Source organism: Saccoglossus kowalevskii, unplaced genomic scaffold, assembly GCF_978046115.1.
Source record: "Saccoglossus kowalevskii unplaced genomic scaffold, keSacKowa6.1 SCAFFOLD_109, whole genome shotgun sequence".
NCBI lineage: Eukaryota > Metazoa > Hemichordata > Enteropneusta > Harrimaniidae > Saccoglossus > Saccoglossus kowalevskii.
Genome location: NW_028188637.1, coordinates 84,393 through 107,793, shown reverse-complemented (window position 1 = coordinate 107,793; position 23,401 = coordinate 84,393). Strand labels below are relative to the sequence as shown.

General features: G+C 32.8%; 1 protein-coding gene across 1 annotated transcript in view; it reads right to left on the bottom strand.

Annotated features, from left to right (window-relative positions):
- The window catches only part of LOC146726051 (B-cell receptor CD22-like), a 39,362-nt gene extending 16,683 nt beyond the window's left edge, over positions 1 to 22,679 (bottom strand). The window contains exons 1-3 of the mRNA XM_085496305.1: positions 22,502 to 22,679; positions 9,497 to 9,838; positions 1,255 to 1,530 (exon numbers count right to left, since the gene is read on the bottom strand). Coding sequence (XP_085352431.1) covers positions 1,255 to 1,530; positions 9,497 to 9,838; positions 22,502 to 22,679 — 796 coding nt within the window. The remainder of the gene's footprint in view (positions 1 to 1,254; positions 1,531 to 9,496; positions 9,839 to 22,501) is intronic.
- Positions 22,680 to 23,401: the final 722 nt, after the last annotated feature.

Below are 23,401 nucleotides of genomic sequence, written 5' to 3'. Positions count from 1 at the left end.
GTACTTTAGATATCAGTGTGAAAGCTTAAAAATGGTTAATTATGCAAATTAGGAAATTAGTATGCACGGATTTTCACCAAAAACTTATCAATACCTAGCATTAGTTCAGAGCATCTATGTACCAAGTTTCATCAAAATCCAATGAGTGGTTCTTTAGATATCAGTGGAACAGTCAGCTAAAAATTAGCTAATTATCATGCAAATTAAGTAATTAATGAGCATGGATTTTTACCAAAACCTAATCAAATCTGCGCATTGGCCCAGAGCATCTATGCGCCAAGTTTTATCAAAAACCGATGTATGGTTCTTGAGATAGCAGTGGAAAAGTCAGACACACATACACACATACACACACACACATACATACAGACACACTAACTGCATAGACTCCCATTATGTGCTTCGCACACAGGAGTCAATTAAGCATTTCTCGGCTGTTTGCAGATGGATTTTGTTCAAACTAGGTATATACATTGGACATTATAGGACCTTGATGCACATCATTTTATTTTTCAGATAAGATTCAAAATGGCCGACTTGCGGCCATTTTGTTTTAATGAATGTGGTTCTATAGTACCATATCTCTGACTTGCTTTGACTGATTATGTTCACATTTTAAATATTCATTATACAGAATGTCATAGATATATTGGTTTGACGACCCTATTAAAAATGGCCGAATGGTGGCCATTTTTGTGCTAAAAAATCATCAAATATCAAGCATTTCTGGCATTTATGGCATCTATTAGTCATTACGGGTTCCTGATGAAGGTCATTTCATTTTTTCAGATTGGATTCAAAATGGCTGACTGGCGGCCATTTTGTTTTAATGAATGAGCTTCTAGAGCCATATCACTGACATGCGTTGACTGAATTTGTTCAAATTTTATATTTTCATTGTACATCATGTTATAGACATGTACTCAAAATGGCTGATTTTGTTTTAATTAATGCTTTTTCAGAGCAATATCTCTCAATATGGACAAGTACTCGTTTGCCGATCAGATACAATGTCAATCATTTTAATGTTAAACAATCATCATAATCAAATTCCTACATGGTTATATTCCAGCTATATAAACAAAACTATATATCTTAAATTCTATAACTAACAGGGACTGTGTCATGCATGGCTTGTTATTATATAATTTTTACTTAATACACTATGTTTTCAATTTTTCAACTTCATTGATGTAATATTTTCTTTATGGTGTCAATAAAGCACTATTCTATTCTATTGCATTGTATACTTACATTGCACATCAAATACAATATCATTGCCACATGTTGGTGACTGCGTCAGTGTATCATGGCTGTATCTACAATTATATCTGTTATTTGCATTAGATCTGGTTACCAGTTTATTCCATTGCAGTGGTCTATTACCCTTCATATTGGTGTCAACACCATTTATCATCCATACTAGTTCACCAGGGGGCGCTGCTTTGTTTAAATTGCAGGTCAGTGTAACTGTAGTCCCATCAATTACTTTATTGTTGCCATCATTGGTAGAACATACTGGGTCCTGATCTGATAAATTGAGAAATAAACATTATTTGTTATTCAAACAAACGACCTGACAGTCAAAATAGCTCTGCTGTCTTCATTATCATGGAACAAGAATCAGTAAAGTGGCATTGTGGTTGTAATATTCATAGTCAGTCATTTAGAGAACATTGCACTTCTATAGTGTTTATAAGGATAGTGCATTTCATTGGACAAATATCATTGAGGCTAAACTTAAGAAATCGTGGGTGTGCAAGAAATAGTTGAGAAAAAAAAATATGTTTTTGTTTGAAAATTGTGGTCATGTTTTTAAAATGTTATCCTTCCTAATAACATTATACATATACGTAATACATAAAAATATTCACTAAAAATCCAAATTTGCATATACCCCAAGTACCACTGCTGCAAATATGAAAGCAATTGGACTTACAGTTTAGGACAAATTATCGAAAATAACATTTTTACCAAAAATGACAAAAATATTTATTAAAAATCTAAATTTGCATATTTTGACACAAATTTAACAAATCTGACAGAGGACCACCCCAAGTACCTTTGGTACAAATATGAAAGTAATTGGTCAAGTACTTTTGAAGAAGAAGTCGTTAAAAGGAAAACTTCACAAGGTCGCGACACATTTTTTTTTACCAAAAATGACAAAAATAGTCACTAAAACTCCAAATTTGCAAATTTTGACACAAATTTAACAAATTTGCCAGAGGACCACTCCACGTATTATTACTGCAAATATGAAATCAATTGGACTTGCGGTTTAGGACTAGTTGTCGAAAATAACATTTTTTTACCAAAAATGACAAAAAATATTCATTAAAGATCTAAATTTGCATATTTTGACACAAATTTAACAAATCTGACAGAGGACCACCCCAAGTACCACTGGTACAAATATGATAGTAATTGGTCAAGTATTTTTGAAGAAGAAGTCGTTTAAAGGAAAACTTCATGCGGGCACGTCACATTTTTGTTACCAAAAATGACAAAAATATTCACTAAAAATCCAAATTTGCATATTTTGACACAAATTTAACAAATCTGCCAGAGGACCACCCCACGTATCATTGCTGCAAATATGAAAGCAATTGGACTTACAGTTTAGGACTAGTTGTCGAAAATAACATTTTTACCAAAAATGACAAAAATATTCACTAATCAAAGAAAGCTTAGAAAGAACTCCCGTGTGCTGAGAGTATTGAAGACACATTAAAAATTAATTCAAAATTACTTGTACATGAGATATTGATGGAAAAGCTGAAAACTAATTATGTAAATCAGATAACTAATATGAACAGAACAGAACAAAAAATTATGAATTATTATGCTAATTAGAGAATTAATATGAACAAATTTTAACCCAAAATTAATCAGGCCTGTCTATTGTCCTAGAGCATTTATGTACCAAATTTTATTCAAATGTGATGATCAGTAATTGAAATATCAGTGTTAATTAATTATATTAGATCTGGATATTCCCATCTAAGAAATATTAATCGTATTCGTAAATCATTATCCCAATCTGATACTGAAAAGTTGGTACATGCTTTCATATCTTCTCGCTTAGACAGCTGTAATTCATTATTGTCTGGTCTCCCTGTAACTAAGATAAAACCTCTTATTCGTGTACAAAATGCAGCAGCCCGCCTTGTCACTCGTGCTCGAAAATATGACATTACAGACATTTTTATTAAACTTCATTGGTTACCAGTTGTACAAAGAATCAATTTCAAATTACTTTTACTAGTGTATAAATCTTTGTATGGTTTTGCCCCAAATTATCTATGTGAATTAATCGAATTTTATGTACCGAGTCGTAGTTTAAGATCTGAATCGAAGTTTCTTATTAAAACTCGTCAGATGTGTAGTAAAAAGTCCAAGGTGTTATACAAAGACCGTGCTTTTGAAAATTTAGGTCCTAAACTTTTTAATGAATTACCTCTGTCTGTTCGTTCTAGTCCTTCAGTAGACATTTTTAAATCCAGACTGAAAACGCACTTATTTAAATGTGCTTTTAATATTTGACTGATTGTTTATTGTATCAGCGCCTTTGATCTTCATATGTTGGAATTGTTGCGCTTAATTAAATAGAGTTATTATTATTATTATTATTATTATTATATTAATTAGGTGATTAATAAGCATAAATATTTACCAAAAACTAATTGGGTTTCTTCATAGTTCTCTTTAAAAGTTTCATTAAAATCCAATTTGTGGTTCTTTACATATCAGTGGAACATTATGCAAATTAGGTAATTAATATCCAATTAAAACTAATCAGGTCTCTGCATAATCCTAGAAGATCTATGTAGCAAGTCTCATTGAAATATGATGATTACTACTTGATATATCAAAAGTTGAAAATTAATTAATTATGCAAATTAGGTAATTAATATGTACTCATATTACCCTAAAAACTATCAGGTCTGTGCAGTGTCCTATGACACCTATGTACCAAGTGTCATTGAAATGTGATGATTACTACTTGAAATATCAAAAGCTGAAAATTAATTAATTATGCAAATTAGCTAATTAATATATACTGATATTACCATAAAAACTATCAGGTCTGTGCAGTGTCCTATGACATCTATGTACCAAATTTCATTGAAATGTGATGATTACTACTTGAAATATCAAAAGCTGAAAATTAATTAATTATGCAAATTAGGTAATTAATATGTACTCATATTACCCTAAAAACTATCAGGTCTGTGCAGTGTCCTATGACATCTATGCACCAAGTGTCATTGAAATGTGATGATTACTACTTGAAATATCAAAAGCTGAAAATTAATTAATTATGCAAATTAGCTAATTAATATATACTGATATTACCCTAAAAACTATAAGGTCTGTGCAGTGTCCTATGACATCTATGTACCAAATTTCATTGAAATGTGATGATTACTACTTGAAATATCAAAAGCTGAAAATTAATTAATTATGCAAATTAGGTAATTAATATGTACTCATATTACCCTAAAAACTATCAGGTCTGTGCAGTGTCCTATGACATCTATGTACCAAGTTTCATTGAAATGTGACAATTACTACTTGAAATATCAAAAGCTGAAAATTAATTAATTATGCTAATTAGGTAATTAATATCTACTGATATTACCCTAAAAACTATAAGGTTTGTGCAGTGTCCTATGACATATATGTACCAAGTTTTATTGAAATGTGATGATTAGTACTTGAGATATCAGTGGAAAAGCCGAAAATTGATTAATCATTATGCAAATTAGGCAATTAATATTGGACAGATTTTTACCCAAAACTAATCAAATCTGCGCATTAGTTTGGAGCATCTGTGTGCCAAGTTTCATCAAAATCCAATGAGTGGTTCTTTAGATATCAGTGGAACAGTCATGGAACAGCTAAAAATCAGCTAATGATCATGCAAATTAGGTAATTAATATGCATGGATTTTTACCAAAACCTAATCAAATCTGCGCATTGGCCCAGAGCATCTATACACCAAGTTTCATCACAAACTGATGTATGGTTCTTGAGATATCAGTGGAACAGGCAGACACACACACACACACACACGCATACACACATACACACACACATACATACAGACACACTAACTGCAAAGACTCCCTTTTTGTGCTTCGCACACGAGAGTCAAAAATTCAAATTTGCATATTTTGATACAAATTTAACAAATCTGACAGAGGACCACCCCACGTATCATTGCTGCAAATATGAAAGCAATTGGACTTACGGTTTAGAACAAGTTGTCGAAAATAACATTTTTACCAAAAATTACAAAAATATTCACTAAAAATCCAAATTTGCATAATTTTGACATAAATTTAACAAATCTGACAGAGGACCACCCCAAGTACCTTTGGTACAAATATGAATGTAATTGGTCAAGTACTTTTGAAGAAGAAGTTGTTTAAAGGAAAACTTCACACTCGACGCCAAGAAGTAAAAAATATCACTTTTTACCAAAAATGACAAAAATATTCATCAAAATTAGTCAATTAAAGATATCATCATGAAATGAACAAATCTAGGTGAGGTCTACCTCTAATACAAGGTAGTTCTCAAGAAGAAGTCAAAACAGTACAAAGTTGATGTCGACGGCGACGTCGGACAATTACATCACTCATAAGCTTCTCTTGACAAAGTTAACAGCAGAGCTAACAAAAAGTTTTACCAACTGTATGATATTGCTCAAAATATTAATACTCTTGTATGGTTTTACAGGCATTAAACTTAATGCATGAATGAATAGTTGGCACGATAAATAAAACCCCAATAGTTCCTGTTTTTGAACTTTACAAAATGGAGATCAGATACAATTACTACAAAAGGTAAAGATTTCTTTTTTACTTAATTTGTAAATTAAATTAAACAAGCCATGCATGGCACAGTCCCCATTAGTTATCAAATTTGAGATATATAGTTTTGTTTATAGTAATATAGTTGGAACATAAACATGTCAGAAGTATGGATCCAGAAGATGATGCTTGATTATGATGATTTTTTAACATTAAAATGATTGACATCTTGTATTTGATTGTCAAACGAGTACTTGTCCATACTGAGAAATTTTGCTCTGGAACATCATTAATTAAAACAAAATGGCCATGGGTCAGCCATTTTGAAGACATCTATAACATGATGTATAACGAATATATAAAATTTGAACATAATCAGTAAAAGCATGTCAGAGATATGGCCTGAAAAGCACATTCATTAAAACAAAATAGTAACTAGTCAGCCATTTTGAATCCGATCTGCAAAATAACATAGTTGAACTCTGGTGACCTTGCCCTTTGTTATATAATATAATTCCCTTTATCATAGTTTGTTTCAATATAAATATACATTGTCATAATTAATTTTGAATACAAACAAGTTTTGGGGTTGAACCAACAGTGGGGAATCAGTCTACCGAATGACCTTAAAAGATGTAAATATCTTACAAAAACATTGGTGCCTTATTTGTTTAATTATTTTAAGGAACATAATTTCCAGCTTTATTGAAAGTAATTTGAGATATATTAGAATAAAAACAAATGTCTCATTGCAAAAAAAGTGCTGCATTTAGATGTGAATAGATTCATAAAGCATGCAAGATAACAGAAAAATTTAGCTGGCTTTAGTTCAAGTATTTTGTACAGGTGTCTGTCAAAAATGAATGATTCACTGAGACAAATATGAACTGCCTCATTGTGTGACTACTGTATTATATGAAAAGTAAAAAAAAAAAACACCCTTTATGAATAGCTATCATGTTGCAAGCTCTGCTTTTTATGCAAATCAACTTAAATAGTTGGTGTCCAGTGGAGGGAGAAGTCAACAGTACTGTTGCCTCCTGAGAAACTACATCTTCAAACACTGCAATCTCTGAAGTGCGTTTTTAAACTAGTATTATAAAAACTCTATCATTCTGTTCTAATAGCTGAAACATATTCCTGTGAGTTTTCATTTGTCGAATGAACTGTTTGTCAAATACAGAATACATATATTTTAGAATAATTTTCTTTTTAAAATGTGGATGAAATGTTTTGCTTTTAATGTATTATTTATGTATTGTTTTTGATTTGATAACTTTGAACTAAACAGATTTTCTATTAGCTTCAGATCTTGATCAAAGTTAGGCACCCAGTTCATAGGAGTGCTTATATTGATTTTCTGACATCTTGTTTTCTGTAAAGATTTTATTGGTAGGTTTGCAAATGTGTATCAGACTGTGCAATCTCTCCACGAGTTGGTTTTGAAACCTAGTATGGGATTCTGAGATACATTACCAAGGATATTATTACAAGATAAAGAATTTGCTTCATTGAACACATACAACAATGCATATTTCCACTGAGATCATTGACCTTTGATGTGTATCACCAGTGATCAGTCAAGTAGAAACAGTCAAAATATTTTATCAGATTTTCTCAATTTTTGCATGATATTTTCATACAGGACAGCTGTTGTTCAAACTCAGGGAAGACTTTATACTGATGAATAAGGTGACCAAGTTTGATAAAGTTTGGAATAGAATTAGTAAAGTTATTATGCACACATAACAATAACAATTATTAACGACGACGACAACAACAACGACGATGACAACGTCGGACAAAATTTGTCCCTTAATATACCTTTCCCTTCCATCTTTGATGGTACGGGCAAGGTAAAAATGACGTTCATCAGGAACCCATAATGTCTAACGTATGTACCAAGTTTGAACAAAATCCATCCATAAATGCTTGATTTTGCTGTTTTTTGTGACAAAAATAGCCATCATTCGGTCATCTTGAATCAGGTTGTGAAAGAAATTGATGTGCATATGTATAATATTATGTATGATGTATGTGTGAAGTTTGAATGTGATTGGTACAGGCATGTCTAAGATACGGGGACTAATAAGACAATAGGAGAAAGGCTCACACTCAAGCCCACAGGAATAACACACAGGATGTAGGTCATCATTACACAGATCGACATGAAATCCTCAGTTATTTCACTGGAGCTTTTCAACTTTTCTCCAGCCAACACAGGTTTGTCAACCATCTTGAAATTGACAACTGATAGATGTAAGCAGGTAAGACACTTTGGCACAACTCCCTAACAGCTAAATTAATGGCACAGGTTAATTAAACTGTCTAGCAGCTACCAAATTTCCAACTTGCATCTTCTGGTGGAAAAGTGGAGGTAATACCCATACTTTGTGAGTGACACCAATATTTTTCATTTCTGGGTGTCATCTGCCTAGCAGTAAGACGCACTTTGTCTAACTTAAACAAATAGTGGTAGTAATTGGTGTAACGCCATAAACTATGTTTGGAAACAAAAAACAACATGAACAGTAAGTCAGAAAACTGAGTATGGAACAACATTGACCACTGAACCATTTTGAGTACATTCAGTAAAATAAAATAAATACATACAAGTTTTAAAAAGTTTAAAAGTGTCACATGAAGTGCAATGTTGTTGTAAAATGTGATTGTAATCAGTCAAAAAATGTCAGAGACATGTCGAAAGAACAGTTTTCATTGTGAAATGGAATAGAAGAAATTTGGCGATTTTGAATCTGATCGTCAAACTAATACCTGTGCATATGTGCGACATGATCAGTCAAAGTCAGATATTGGTCTGAATTCAAAAAAAAAACAAAATGATCGCAAGTTGCCCATTTTCGATGTGATCTGAAAAACAAATTGATCCAGGCACGTCTAAGATACAAGTCAGAATGCACGCACGAACACACAGATGCATGGACACACGGAGGACAATCCATCAGCCCCTGTTTTCGGACCACCAGTAGGCCATTTTGAATACATCTATATATCCATCACATGATGTAAAACAAATATATAAAATTTGAACATAATCAGTAAAAGCATATCAGAGATATGGCTCTAGAAACACATTCATTTAAACAAAATAGCCGTCAGTCAGCCATTTTTAATCCGATCTGAAAAATAAAATGATGTGCATCAGAAACCCAAATTCTCTAATGTATGTACCAAGTTTGAACAAAATCCATCCATTAATGCCAAGATCCAGTTCTGGAATGCCAGAAATGCTTAATTTTTTTAGCACAAAAATGGCTGCCATTCGGCCATTTTGAATCAGACAGCTAACCCAATATATTTATTTCATGATGTATAATGAATATATAAAATTTGAACATAATCAGTCACAGCATGGCCGAGATATGGCACTAGAACTGCATTCATTAAAACAAAATGGCTGCCAGTCGGCCATTTTTAATCTTATCTGAAAAACAAAATGATGTGTATCAAGGTCCTATAATGTCTACTGTATATTCCAATTTTGAACAAAATCCATCTGTAAACAGCTGAAAAATGCTTGATTTTAAAGGTTTTTAGCACAAAAATGACCACCATTCGTGTACGTGTGAAGTTTGATTGTAATTGGTCCAGATACAGGTCCGGACGCATGCACACACCTACACATGGAGGTCAAAACAAATAAAATATCATACCTAATACAGTCAATGTAGCTGACTTGGTACTAGGAGTCGGACCGAATGCTACACATTCCCACAACCCTTTATCTGTGTTCACATTCACAGGGTTTATTGTCAGATAGAATTCACCATTACCATGATTACCACTTAGACTACACTTAGAAATACTACATTCATCAGTGTTAATATTAGCACCACGCGATACGATCCTCGGTTGTAATAGTGGATCACGTATTTGGTGCCACTGTGGATATGAACTAGGCTGTGGACCATCAAATGCACATCTCAGTGTAACAGCTGTATTGTCTACTGCTACTGTATTTACAGGGTCTTCAGTCCATGACAACGCTGAGGCACCTAACAAAAGACAAATTAAGGTTAGTTATTTTTACTTAAAATAACAAAAATATTCAGTAATCAAAGAAAGCTTATAAAAAAACTCGATGAGAACTGGAGCACATGCAGTAAAAATATGGCATATTCAAAATTAATTCAAAATTTAAGAAGCCTGAAAACTAATTCAAGTCTGCTACTTGAGATGCACAATGTGATCCACAGTATTTTAGTTTATACAATGTATTATAAACAGAAAATTGAAATTAAAACAAAAACAAAAAGAATACATTTGATTGTACATCTCAAACTGGTTTGCAGTCTGATTTATTCCAGTGCACCTGTGCAACAAGTTTAATTTAAAATTTGATTTTTTGATTCTATCAGCGGAAAAGAAACAGCTTGCTGCATCTCCTGTCTGAAGCAAAGACAATCAAAAGTAATGTCTTTCTTGATCAATCAGCAATGGTGCAGCATGTTGCAGCTCGTATGAGTGATATACACATAATGTAGGTCATCATTACACAGATCTTTGACATTCCTAACATTGTTTGATGTATTTGATGATCTTGCTGATTTCTCTGATTTTTCTGTGTAATGTAAAGTTTGATTACGATCAGTCAATGTATGTCAGAGACACAGCTCTAGAAGAGAAGTTGCATTCAACCATTTTGAAATTGATCTGCAACATAATCATGGACCTTTTATATATATGTTCATTGTATGTATTAAGATGTATAACTGAGTAAACCATTTTGATGTATGAACCAAGCTTAAACAAAATCCATTCGTCAAACAAATGTGAACTTGATTGGTCAAGCATTTCAGAAATTTTCAAAAATGGCTGCCACTCGGTTATTTTCAACTCGACTGAGATAGCTCCGCTGTTAGCAATGTACAAATCTGAGAGAGGTCTACATGTACAAGAACCTATATGTATAATATTAAAGCAATAGGACTTGTGGTTTTTAACAAGAAGTCGAAAATATCACTTTTTACCAAATATATTCATCAAAATTAGAGAATTATTTATCTAGGTAAGAGGCCAGGGTCCTGAGCATGGAAAATTGCCTAAAAATAGGAGTGGGCTTATGTCTGGACATCCCCTGCGAAAAAAACGAAAATTCATGAAAATTGACAACACGCAGATCGAACTGCGATGGGGGATGGAATGCTGAATAAAAACGCACAACACAAATACATATGAACAATATGCAGCATTAGAAGTAAAAAAAATAATGTATTGCTTATAATGTAACAACTAAACCAGAATAAATAAAAAATCGCCACCGACAAACACGTCTAATATGCGTGAACTCAAAATGAAATAAAATGTCAGGGGTTAAACTACGTAAACTTTTTTCCGGTTTTGACAAATACCGGATCAACAGTCATACTACATGTAGAACAATAATAATTTAAGAATTTACACAGTAAAAATTACAAAAGTTCATGGGAAAATGTCATCACCATCTTCGTCACTGTCGCCGTCGAACAAAGCCCTCCAGCTTTGTCCTAAAGTTCGCTGATGACAAATTGGACTTATACTCCATGAATTTCGTCTGTCAGCTTGACACTTTTAATTCATGTCTAATCACAATAAAGAGACAAGAAAAATCGGGTTGCAGCAAACGACTCTGCTACAATGGCACACGATGCCTTTGTTTACAGTCTGTCAATAATCTTTGACCTTTAAGCATCTGCTTTACTGATTGGCTAAGAATGACATCACTACTAGTAAACTAGTACAATGAGATATAAGCTATTTTCCATAGTAGTTTTTGCCATGGCAATTAAAAAATAGAATCATCGTCTGTCTACAACACTGACAGAGGTCCATATATGGCTCAGAATTATGGGCCCTACACATGCAGGACGTTCAGGACAATGCTAAATAGGACAAAACATCAATTGCAAAAATCAATACTAAATTACATATATACGGTAATCAATATATAATTTTTGCAAATGTTCTAAGTTTACTATTATCTTTTGAGATTTGTGACTTTCACTGGTTTACATATTTTTGTTTTATATTTGCTTTAATGTTGTTTTCAATCTTATAAATGTTTCTTTTTGGATTACCTGTTGTAAAATTTAGTAATGATGTGTAATAATTATCTTTTAATATTTTATTTACTGATGATAACCATGTATGTTGCTGTGATTTTTGTTGTTCATAGTATGCTTGTTTTGTAAGGTTATCCTCTGGCAAATCTTTTAGTTTTAACCAGTATTTTATTAGCATTAATTTAATTGCTATTAATAGTGCTAATTTGCCTATTTCGCTCCTACATGCTACTTTTATAGAAAGTCAATGCTGAGGAAATATCTTCTTGTAATTAGGTGTAATATGCCTAAGATTATATGCCTAAGATGAATTAATGTGGCCAAAAAGTAAGATGGCTGCAGGTCTGTCATCTTTTATCTGATCACAAATTAATATGTTATGAATATGTATCGCATATGTAATATGATATGCAAATCACTGGTCATGTGACCAGAACTTGCAGTGTATGGTCAGTAATTATTATTTTGATTTTTTGACTGATTTGTAATACATTTGAAAGATATTCCTATTAATAAACATAAGTGAGTATTATAAAGTATGTGACAAAAATATGACTATAAATAATACATTTTCAGAAATAAGATGGCTGCAAGTTGGTCATCTTTGATCCAATCGGGAAACATCCTGTGTACTGTTCACTATATATGTACAATGCTACTCGACACCACATTATATCAGTCAAAATACTAATATTACCTTTATTAATCACTGCATAAATAAATGTATATATAACAGGTAGTAACAACCTCATCTTCTAATGCATAACATGTATAACACTTATGGCATGCACCTACAAAAATAAAAATAATCATAGTAAATGAAATGGTCCCTGTCAATAATTTAATTTAAAAGTTCCATAATGGGGTAGTGACTATAAACAAACAATTATTGAAATATTGGGAATTAACATGATTATTTGAAAGGATTACAGAGGTACTAATGGCTATACACAAGCTATATTTTGAATATTTCCAACTTATCTTATCCTATAGTGAAGTGTTCAGTTCTTGCTAGCAATGTACCATAATGGACAAAGAATATGTGTTCCAGTCAGCCAATTTTGTATGAATCTTGAATAAAATAAGCATGCACCTCTAACTCAATATGCATAATATGATACAAAGTTTGAGTGAAGAGAGAAAGAATGTTTCAGATACCACATGACCTACCAAATTGACATTCCAATGAAAAATATGTCATCTCAAAAGCATATTACACATGCACAATTTTGGATCAATGCACAATTTTAGTTTACTAACTAACCGACAAAATGCGACACAAATGTCACAGTCGCCGTTATTAATCATAAAATACGGTACCGGTACTCATGTTAAAATAATACATGGAACATCTGCAAACAATTTAATTAATATGTACTCTATGTGGGTACAACTCATCATAAAGTGATTTCCCTTAATCTGATGACTGAAAACTTTCATTGACCCTGGTTCAAAATATCAGAGTACACAGAGTACGCAACCAAACATACTCAAGAAACTGCATGCATAAATCTGATGCACCTTGACTTCTTTTTTAATTCAGGTCTTTGTATATTACCCGGACTATAATTCCCATCAAAATGTAGGCCTGACACCCCTCTATGGTTTCCACTTAGCATTACAAGCTAAGCTAATTATTTATTCTGAGCATGCTCAGTTGTTCTCTCAACGGTGTTGGGAGAGGTAGTTTTGGATGAAAATCATGAAAAAGACCCACTTAGGATTTTCAGATCTGGAAAAAAATTACAGCCATATTCAGTTGAAGCACTCTTGAGAAACAAATGCCGTAAATTGATCACAATTTTTGGTGAAATGGTATTTGTAAGAAGCTGTGGCTATACATATTATATTTGAAAAATATGAAGTTGATTTGTTGGGGCATTCGAGAGAAACAAATGCCGAAACATTTGGTTATCTTTGTCAACAATCAAAGGTGGCAGCCAAATCATGTGACTGATCAAAATTATAATTTTCTTGTAAAAAGCTTTGGCCATACATGTTATATACAAAATATACAATGATTGGTTGAAGCACCAATGAGAAACAAATGCCCAAACGTTTGGTCATTTTCACCTACAATCCAATTTGTAAAAACACTGCAAACAGGTTAAATATTGCAATGACATTTATTAAACAAGCAGCCTATCGGCTGAGATAGCTCAGCTATTAGCAATGCACATTTCAATTAAAGAACTGAAGACATCATTACAAAATGAACAATATGTATAGTAATATCAAAGCAATCGGACTTACAGTTTTTTACAAGAAGTCGAAAATATCACTTTCTACCAAAAATGACAAAAATATTCACCAAAATTAGAGAATTGAAGATATCATCACAAAATGAACAAATCTGAGAGATGTCAACATGTAGTATTATTATATATGTAATATCAAAGCAATCGGACTTACGCACTGACGCACGGATGCACAGGCGCACGGACACACACAGGGCAAAACATAAGTCCTCGTTTTCGGACTACGTCCGAACGGGGACTAATTACAAAGCTATAAACTAATACTCACAAAAATCAGAGATAAATAAATTGGGCGAGGGGGCATGACACAAGCGAGTCAGATCATCCTAGGCAAAGGGTGACCTAAGCCGAAAAGGGGATCTCAGGTAGCCATCAAGAAACCAAGAGATCAGAGGAATCGAGAGGCCAAAAAATGGCTATCAGACCCTGAAATGGGTGAAACAAGTGACGCTATGTGTCGTGTTTACATGAACTTGGCCCTGATTGGCTAAAGAGGGAAATCTTAATTGTAAAATGCTGTGAAATTTCTTTTGTAAATAAAAATATACTAGCAATTTTCTATTAATGGTTTATTCAAGTGGGCAAAATATAATGTACAGAAAGATTGCCCGTATACACTGAAAAGTAAGCAACCGACAGCATGTATAAAAGGGGGAGGGCTGTGATTGGTTGTTACTTTAATAGGCGAGATTTGAACGGGACTTACATAGGCGTCAGATCAGATGTAGGTAGGAAGGAATTAATAAAAATAAAAATCAAAGTAAAATAATAAAATAAAAAGGCATTAATAACAAATATAATAAAAATTAAAATAAGTTTATAGCCAAAATAGTTAAAGGCCGTACACTACATCAGATTTTAATCAGATTGTAAAATAATGTGCATCAAGGTCCTATAATGTCTAATGTATATACCAATTTTGAACAAAATCCAGCCGAAAAATTTCCAGCTGGGAAAAAACTGGCTGATTAAATAAACAAAAAACAATGAATGGATGCCTGAAGTGATTGTCACAAGCAATGCGTTAAGCAATGGGATAGTCAAAACAAGTTTTCTCATCATTATGGATGTCACAGTCAGGGGTTCTCCCCAGAAAAAATGCATAGCGCCGGGGCTAATTTGCATAATAATTTGCATATCATTTACATATCTTTCCTTCATTGATTAACAGAACTTATTTACAATTATGAATATTAGTGAGCTCAGTCACAGGGCAAATATTTTTTTTAATGGAATCAACACATTATGTTTCACAATTTAGAAGAGTTTTAAACATTCTCGAAATACAAATGCTGCAGACTAAAAACACAAATAAATTATTATTGCAATTTAATTGTTTTGTAAAACGTTGAAGGAAACGCATTCAAAACGTTAAGCCAGATTTATGTTCACGAATCTCATAATTTTATTCACTCCAAAAACATTCTCCTTCAAAAAATCGATCACGTAATTAATTGACGTATTGTTGTAATTTATTATTCGTACCATCAACTTCTAAAACGTTTACAATTACAGTAATGAGCGAACAAATAAAGCTTCAAAACGATCATCAAAGTTACGACGTGACATAACTTACTTGGCCATGTTATACACCAGTTATAGCAATAATTCCTCAACAAATTTAACTTTTTTTTTTTTTGATATGAAATGTAAGTAAAATCCGACTTATTTTTATCGGGAGCGATTATTTTTGATCACTTGATCGCTTCGGTAAAAAAAAAAACAGACCCGCCATGATGTTTGTGAAACATTAGCATGTGTCCTTTGTCCCGATGGGTCAAGAATGCCATTAACCAATCAAAATGCCGCATGGTAATGCCGGTAGAACCCGAAGTTTTCCGAATGGTAGTGATCATAAAGATTACATTGCGGAAGTAAAGCGATGACGGAGCACGATGTGTTGGCATCGATTTCAATTGACAACTGCATGATAGCTTTCGAAATAGGTGATTTGCAATTTTTAAAAGGTAAATTAGGTCTTGAAAGAAGAGTTTTTACATGATTCGCAATGATAACAGTTCAAATGTATTATACCAAATCACGCAATAAACACGCTGTTTTTTTCTTGAGTAGCGTGAACTGATCGTGAACTCCGATTTGACCATGTTATATCGAGGTGGAATTGATTTTGAAATAATTTTAGCTTTCAATCTAAAGACTGTGTCTATCGCAGAAAGTATTTACTTACAAACAAAGAGGTGCTAATTCCACAAATTTGACTAGCCGCTACGTATCGTGCGACTAGGTCGATTGTTTATAAATTATAATCCACGACTGACAGGATGCGACAATAGTCCTCGTCGGAAGCATTTCCGTGGTGGTCACTAATTTTGAGTGACGGTCAGGGCCGACCGACGTGGCGAACAAAGATTTTTCACATCTGATATTGGCATGTCAAATATGAAATCAAGCGCCGAGGTGGGAACACATAGCGCCGAGGTCCCAAGTGAAGCGCCGAGATTCACAGGTATAGCGCCGCGGACCTCGGCGCTAAAAAGCCCTGGGGAGAACTTAGTAAAATATCTGATTTGACCTTTGTCCTCAGTACCCATAATGCAATCAGCATAATGATTAATTTATTTACAGTCAATTGATTCGATTTTTTCTTTTTCTATTAAATGGTAAATTTGTTATGTGAAAATATTCTTCTTATTATTACTTGGAGTTTTTAACTATTACAATATCTCAGTGCATTTATAAAACCTATGAAAATGGAAATACTTGAAAGAAATTTAAAAGAGCTGAATAAAAGGCTAGAATTTCACAACTTGTTCCATTACACTTTTACAAAGAACAAAATTGATATTCTTCATTTGTCAAAGTTGATATTTTTTTTACACATCAAGTGGTTTAACTTATTCATTAAAATAATTCAAGAACATTAATATAGTACTTGTACATAGTATTTGAGGTTGATGTAAATATAAAAGTGTTAATAATTTTCTTTGAAAGGTTTGATTGGTATGCTAATTATATGCAAATTAGCACCCCTCTTTAAATTTTATTTGTGGAGAACACTGTATAAATAAGGTGACCAAGTTTGATAAAGTTTGGAATAGAATTAGTAAAGTTATTGTGCACACAATAACTATTATTAACGACGACGACGACGACGACAACAACGACAGACAGATATTTTTCCCTTAATATACCTTTCCCTTCCATCTTTAATGTTACGGGCAAGGTAAAAATGCATCAGTAACCCATAATGTCTAATGAGTGTTATAGGTTTGAACGAAATCCATCCATAAATGCCAGAAATGCTTGATATTTGATGATTTTTTTTAGCACAATAATGACCACCATTCGGCCCTTTGAATAGAATCGTCAAACCAATTTATCTGTATAACTATGACATGATGTATAATGAATATTTAAAATTTGAACATAATCAGTCAAAGCAAGTCAGAGATATGGCAGTAGAACCACATTCATTAAAACAAAATGGCCGCCAGTCAGCCATTTTGAATCCGATTTAAAAAATAAAATGACGTGTATCAGGAACCTATAATGTATAATGCATGTACAAAGTTTGTACGAAATCCATCCATAAATGCCAGAAATGCTTGATATTTGATGATTTTTTTAGCACAAAAATGGCCACCATTTGTCAAACCAATATATCTGTATATCTACGACATGATGTATAATGAATATTTAAAATTTGAACTTAATCAGTCAAAGCAAGTCAGAGATATGGCAGAGATATTAACCTTCTCTGATTGACATAAGTCGAAATAAGCCGTACATCAAGATAATGGAAGGGAGGACAATGATAAATAATCAGAAGGAAGAATTACCATTGCAAGTTTAATTGTGTGTAGGATTTGTTGAGTTGATCAATAACTTGTTCACTTCACCGGCAGCGATGCGTCAAGCTGTCATTTGTTTAATCTGTACTTGCACTCGAGTGTAGTAACCTTCATTGATGTTTTTGGTTTCATGACTCGCTCATAAAATTAAATTCATAAAGCTATATTCAGTCAGCGATACAAGGAATACTTATTTTTTATTATTAATGTGATTTACCAGCATTCCATTGGAAAAAAAACCAATTAAATTCTTGTTTCCACTTTGGCCGTAACAAACAGACTACCTGCTTTAAAAAAAAATGGCTGCCAGGTCAGAGGTCAATGTCTCAAAATACGTATTTTAGAGGTGATTACGAAAATATTTTTTTTTCACTTTTATCAAATCAGATTAATTTTATATTGAAATATTTAAAATAATTAAAGTAGTTAAATCGCAGCTAGTAGAATGGAAAAATGAATATCAATTAGCTCATGAACATTAATGACCTCATGAATATTAATTAGCAACCAACACTCAAATCAGGCTGGGCAGAACCCTGCATATGTATAATATCATGTATGATGTATGTGTGAAGTTTGAATGTAATTGGTCCAGGCATTTCTAAGATACAGGTCCGGATGCACGCACGAATGCACGGACGCATAAGTCCATAAGTCCCCGTTTTTGGAATGTGCTGAATGGGGACTAAATAGATTATGAAACAACCACACTGAAAAAATAAGGTTGGCAACAAAGCAGAACAAGATGTCTACACCGTTCTAACTAGAACCATATGTAGTTACGCATCAGAAAAGAACTATAATAACTGCATAAAGAGGCAAACATCTATCAAGTCACACGCAAAACTGTATTCTTTAAAACGTTATGCCACAGGGAGAAAAAGATTTCTAAGTAGGAAAAAAAAAACAGAAGAAAGGAAGCACAGACTGAAACATTAATTTTGTCTCAATTTGCACAACTGTGTAGTTACATGTAAACCACAATAAGTAAATGATTTTGTTACATAAGAAATGGCCGTGTTGACCTCATCTTTATTACCTTAATTTCAGTTACCTTTGAATTACCAATTGCAAGTAGTTATCCCAAAAAAATTGCTATACTTGTTGAAAAACTTCATTCCTACTTTTTTTCGTACTTTCATTTGTTGATATTGACCACAATGTCCTCTGATTATTACTTTTCCATTGTTTTGGTACTAACATCTGCAGAAATGTTAGAATATGTGTGAATTGTTTCGAACAAAATAATTTAACTATTAGAAAGAAGAATTATTCATTTATCCCCAGACAAGAAGAAATGGATCGTTGAAATGGATGATGCATCAATTTTATGGCGACTGAGTTTCATAATCGAGAGTCAGCAAGGGGTATTTTCGTAAGTGTAATCAATCGTTTTTATTTTCGTAATAATGTAATTCAAATAAATAAACAAGCAGCCTCTCGGCTGAGATAGCTCCGCTGTTAGCAATGCACATTTCAATTAAAGAACAGAAGATATCATTAGAAAATGAACAATATGCATAGTATCAATGCAATGGGATTTACTGTTTTCAACAAGAATTCAAAAATATCATTTGTGACCATAAATGATTGTGGTTTTTAACAAGAAGAAAATATCACTTTTAACCAAAAATGACATTCATCAAATATTCATCAAAATTAGAGAATTGAAGATATCATCACGAAATGAACAAATTTGAGAGTGGTCCATATGTAGTATCTATATATGTAATATCAAAGCAATTGGACTTGTCGTTTTTAACAAGAAGTCGAAAATATCACTTTTTACCAAAAATGACAAAAATATTCACCAAAATTAGAGAATTAAAGATATCATTACAAATTGAACAAATCTGAGAGAGGTCCACATGTAGAACCTATATATGTAATATCAAAGCAATTGCATTTGCGGTTTTTAACAAGAAGTCGAAAATATCACTTTTTACCAAAAATGACAAAAATATTCACCAAAATTAGAGAATTGAAGATATCATCATGAAATGAACAAATTTGAGAGTGGTCCACATGTAGTACCTATATATGTAATATCAAAGCAATTGGACTTGCGGTTTTAACAAGAAGTCGAAAATATCACTTTTTACCAAAAATGACAAAAATATTCACCAAAATTAGAGAATTGAAGATATGATAATGAAATGCACAAATCTGAGAGAGGTCTACCCAAGGTACATATACACCAAGTATCAAAGCATTCAGGCTTGTAGTTTTCAAGAAGAAGTTGAAAAAGTAAAACATTGACACGGACGACGACGGACAATCACTCATATGATAAGCTCCGCTCGACAAAGTCGACAGCGGAGCTAAAAAAAAAAGTCAATGACTAAGTAGGTGCTGCTGTCTAATAACAAAGCTGTATTTCAGATATTGTGCCAAAGGAATTGTTAAGTTATTATTTGACATTATTTTTATGAATTTTTTTTCAGGTGTAAGATTTGTAAAGTCAGGAATAATCTTTTCAGCTTCATTGTATAAAACGACCCTCTCTTTACTATATACTGGGCATATTATGTAGAAGTGATGTTCATCTTCAATATCATTTTTATTACACAATTTGCAGATTCTGTCGCTACTTTTGATTCTGTTGTGTCTTCTTTTTTCAATTTCTAAACTGTGATTGCTCAGTCTGAATTTAGTATTTGTGTTATGTTTGTTATCATCATTGAGTTAATCCAATGCTTTATAAATACATTTTTTATTTTGTCATATATCTGCGACATTTGTGATGATTTTAGTTTATTATTGTCAATATCTGATAGTTTTGTATTGTTGTATTTGTTTGTAGATTTCAGTTAAGTTCATTGTACCACTTACTTTTTACAGTCTTGTTAAGTAGGAAGGCTTCCTTAATACATGTAATAGGGTTTTGAGTTTTGTTTAGGTGGTTTGTATATTTTATTAACTGCTTTTTAATAAATGAATCGATAGGATATCTACCCAACTCACCATAAATTCACAATTTTGGAGTGTTTTTTGAAACGCCTAGGATGAAGCGACAGAAGCTGAGGTGTACATCTTCTATAGTAGAGTTGAATGAACTTTCTTCAGCCTAGACTTCATATCCATATATAAGAATTGGTCTTATTAGTTTATCAAACAATGATAACAATAATGAGGGACTGAGACTTTCATTATGACCTAATTTGGCTTTCAAAGAGAATAATGCTTTCATTCCTTTGTATTTCAGATGTTTCATAGCAGCTTTAAATTTTCCATTAGGGCTGAGAACAATACCTAAATAATTATAATTTGTCACGATGTTAATCTCATTCCCTTCAAAAAGGAATAAATCACTGTCATAGGGTTTATTATTTTTATTAAATATTATTATTTTGTTTTTTTCTGTGTTCACAGCGAGTTTCCATTTCTGTGTGTATTTTGAGACATTATCAAGGGCATTCTGGAGGCCACTTTTGGATTTAGAAAGAATAACTATATTATCTGCATACATTAGACAGCTGGTTGTCATTTAAATTTGGTGGATCACATGATTCATGGTCCAGGGTATTAGTTATGTCATTAATAAAAATGTTAAAGGCCCAATTCACTTGCCCCGGGCAAGTGTGAATTGGAGGTGTGACTATGGTAATGAGTGGTGTTAATCACTTGCATAGCCTATGATGCATCCTGTTTCAGCGGTCCAACATCACGTGACTTTGATTGACAGTAGTAATTATTCAAGATTAGTCGCGCGTTCCTTTCCCGGTTCATGTTTTTCTACTTTAACTGCCAGAATCTCAGCTCGTACACTATTTATTGTCATAAATACTACACACAGTCACTGCTGTGATATTCATAGTCACATGCATCCACTTTGGCACGACATATTAGACCTGTAAGTTCGAGAAAACGCGTTTTTACCGGAGCTTGGTTGGAGCTGTTTACTACAGCATGACAAGCAATCTTCATTTTTATTTTATAATTATATTACTGTACATACTTTTAATAATTTGATACATTTTACCTGTCACCCCATTGTTTAATAGTTTCCAGAATAGAACATCATGCCAAACACTATCAAAAGCCTTTTTCAGGTCTACAAAACAGGCATAAATTTTGCTTCTTTTTTTTTTCATTCACTGTCTTTTTATGCTGATTGTGGTTGAGGTGTTTTTCAATAATTGTTTTCAATATCAATAGGTTGTCAGTTGTATGACAACCTTTTCTGAAAGCAAACTGTTGGTGTGACAAAATGTTATTTTTCTCAATGAAAGTGGTTAGCCTTATATTAAAGTTACTTGTAAATAGTTTGCCAAGGCAACTAGAGATTGCTATTCCCCTGTAGTTTGAGTGGATTTAATTTAGATCCTGCTTTATGTATGGATATTATTAAGCTTGTACTCCATGCAGTTTGGAAGATATTTGCATTGTAAATAAATATTTTTTTAATAGGTTTGATGAGGTAATGTTCACCGCATTTTAGCATCTCATTTCAGATTTGGTCTTCTGCAGCTGATTTATTGTTTTTCAATAATCTAATTGCTTGTTTAATTTCTTTTTCCTGTATTGGTCAATCCAAATCAGCTTACTAGCATCAAGTTCTCTAATTTCCCTATTTCTAAGATCTGATATAATATCGTCTTGTTCTTCAGTGTTTTTAAAAGGTTTAGAATTTAATAGATCTTTGAAGTGTGTCAACCATTTATCTGGTGCTATGCAATCAGTCTCTGACTTTTGTGTATGCGCGTCATTGTTGAGTTCACTCATTTTTTTTCCAGAATGATGAATTGTTTGAGTTACTTTGAAGACTCAATTTCATTAATAAGCTGGTGTACTTTAAATTGTTTTTGTTTGTTTTTTGTATTTGAAGATTTTTTTAAATTGTTCACATGTTTTGAAGAAATAGTTGACAATTTAGCTACATTAAAGTGCCTGTGAAATGGCTGCTATTTTCACGTCTAAAATTATCAATTGATACATAAATATTATTAATTTTTATGTTTCCAAGCACAAATTATTTTTTTAAGTGAAAAAATGTGTTTTAAACTCAGTCTACAGCAACTTTACTTTTTGTATTTTAAAACGAGGCTCCTCATTAGCTATCATTGCCATACAGAAATTCCCCTTGTGACGTCAGAAAGGGAAGTTGCTGGGCAGCTCGCGTAAATAAGGCAAATTTCTTGTGCAGTTTTCTCGTCTTTGACTAAATTGTCACTTATGTACTTTTTCGTCGAGGAAGAACGGGCCATAATGAACACTTGGATATCAAATTTGTTGCATGGGGTTGAGTTAGATGCGAGATATGTCCGTTCTGGTGTGGCTGGTCGCAGTGATGTCACCGTCCCCGGCGCACGTTTGTAAACTATCGCTGAACCTCGGCACTGGACAACTTTCGTGTCGGTAAGAAGTTCTAGTTTTTTTTGTTCTAGTTGAGCTTACTACTCTTTATAAAATATCTTATCGATAATTTCAAAGAGATATGTGTGAAC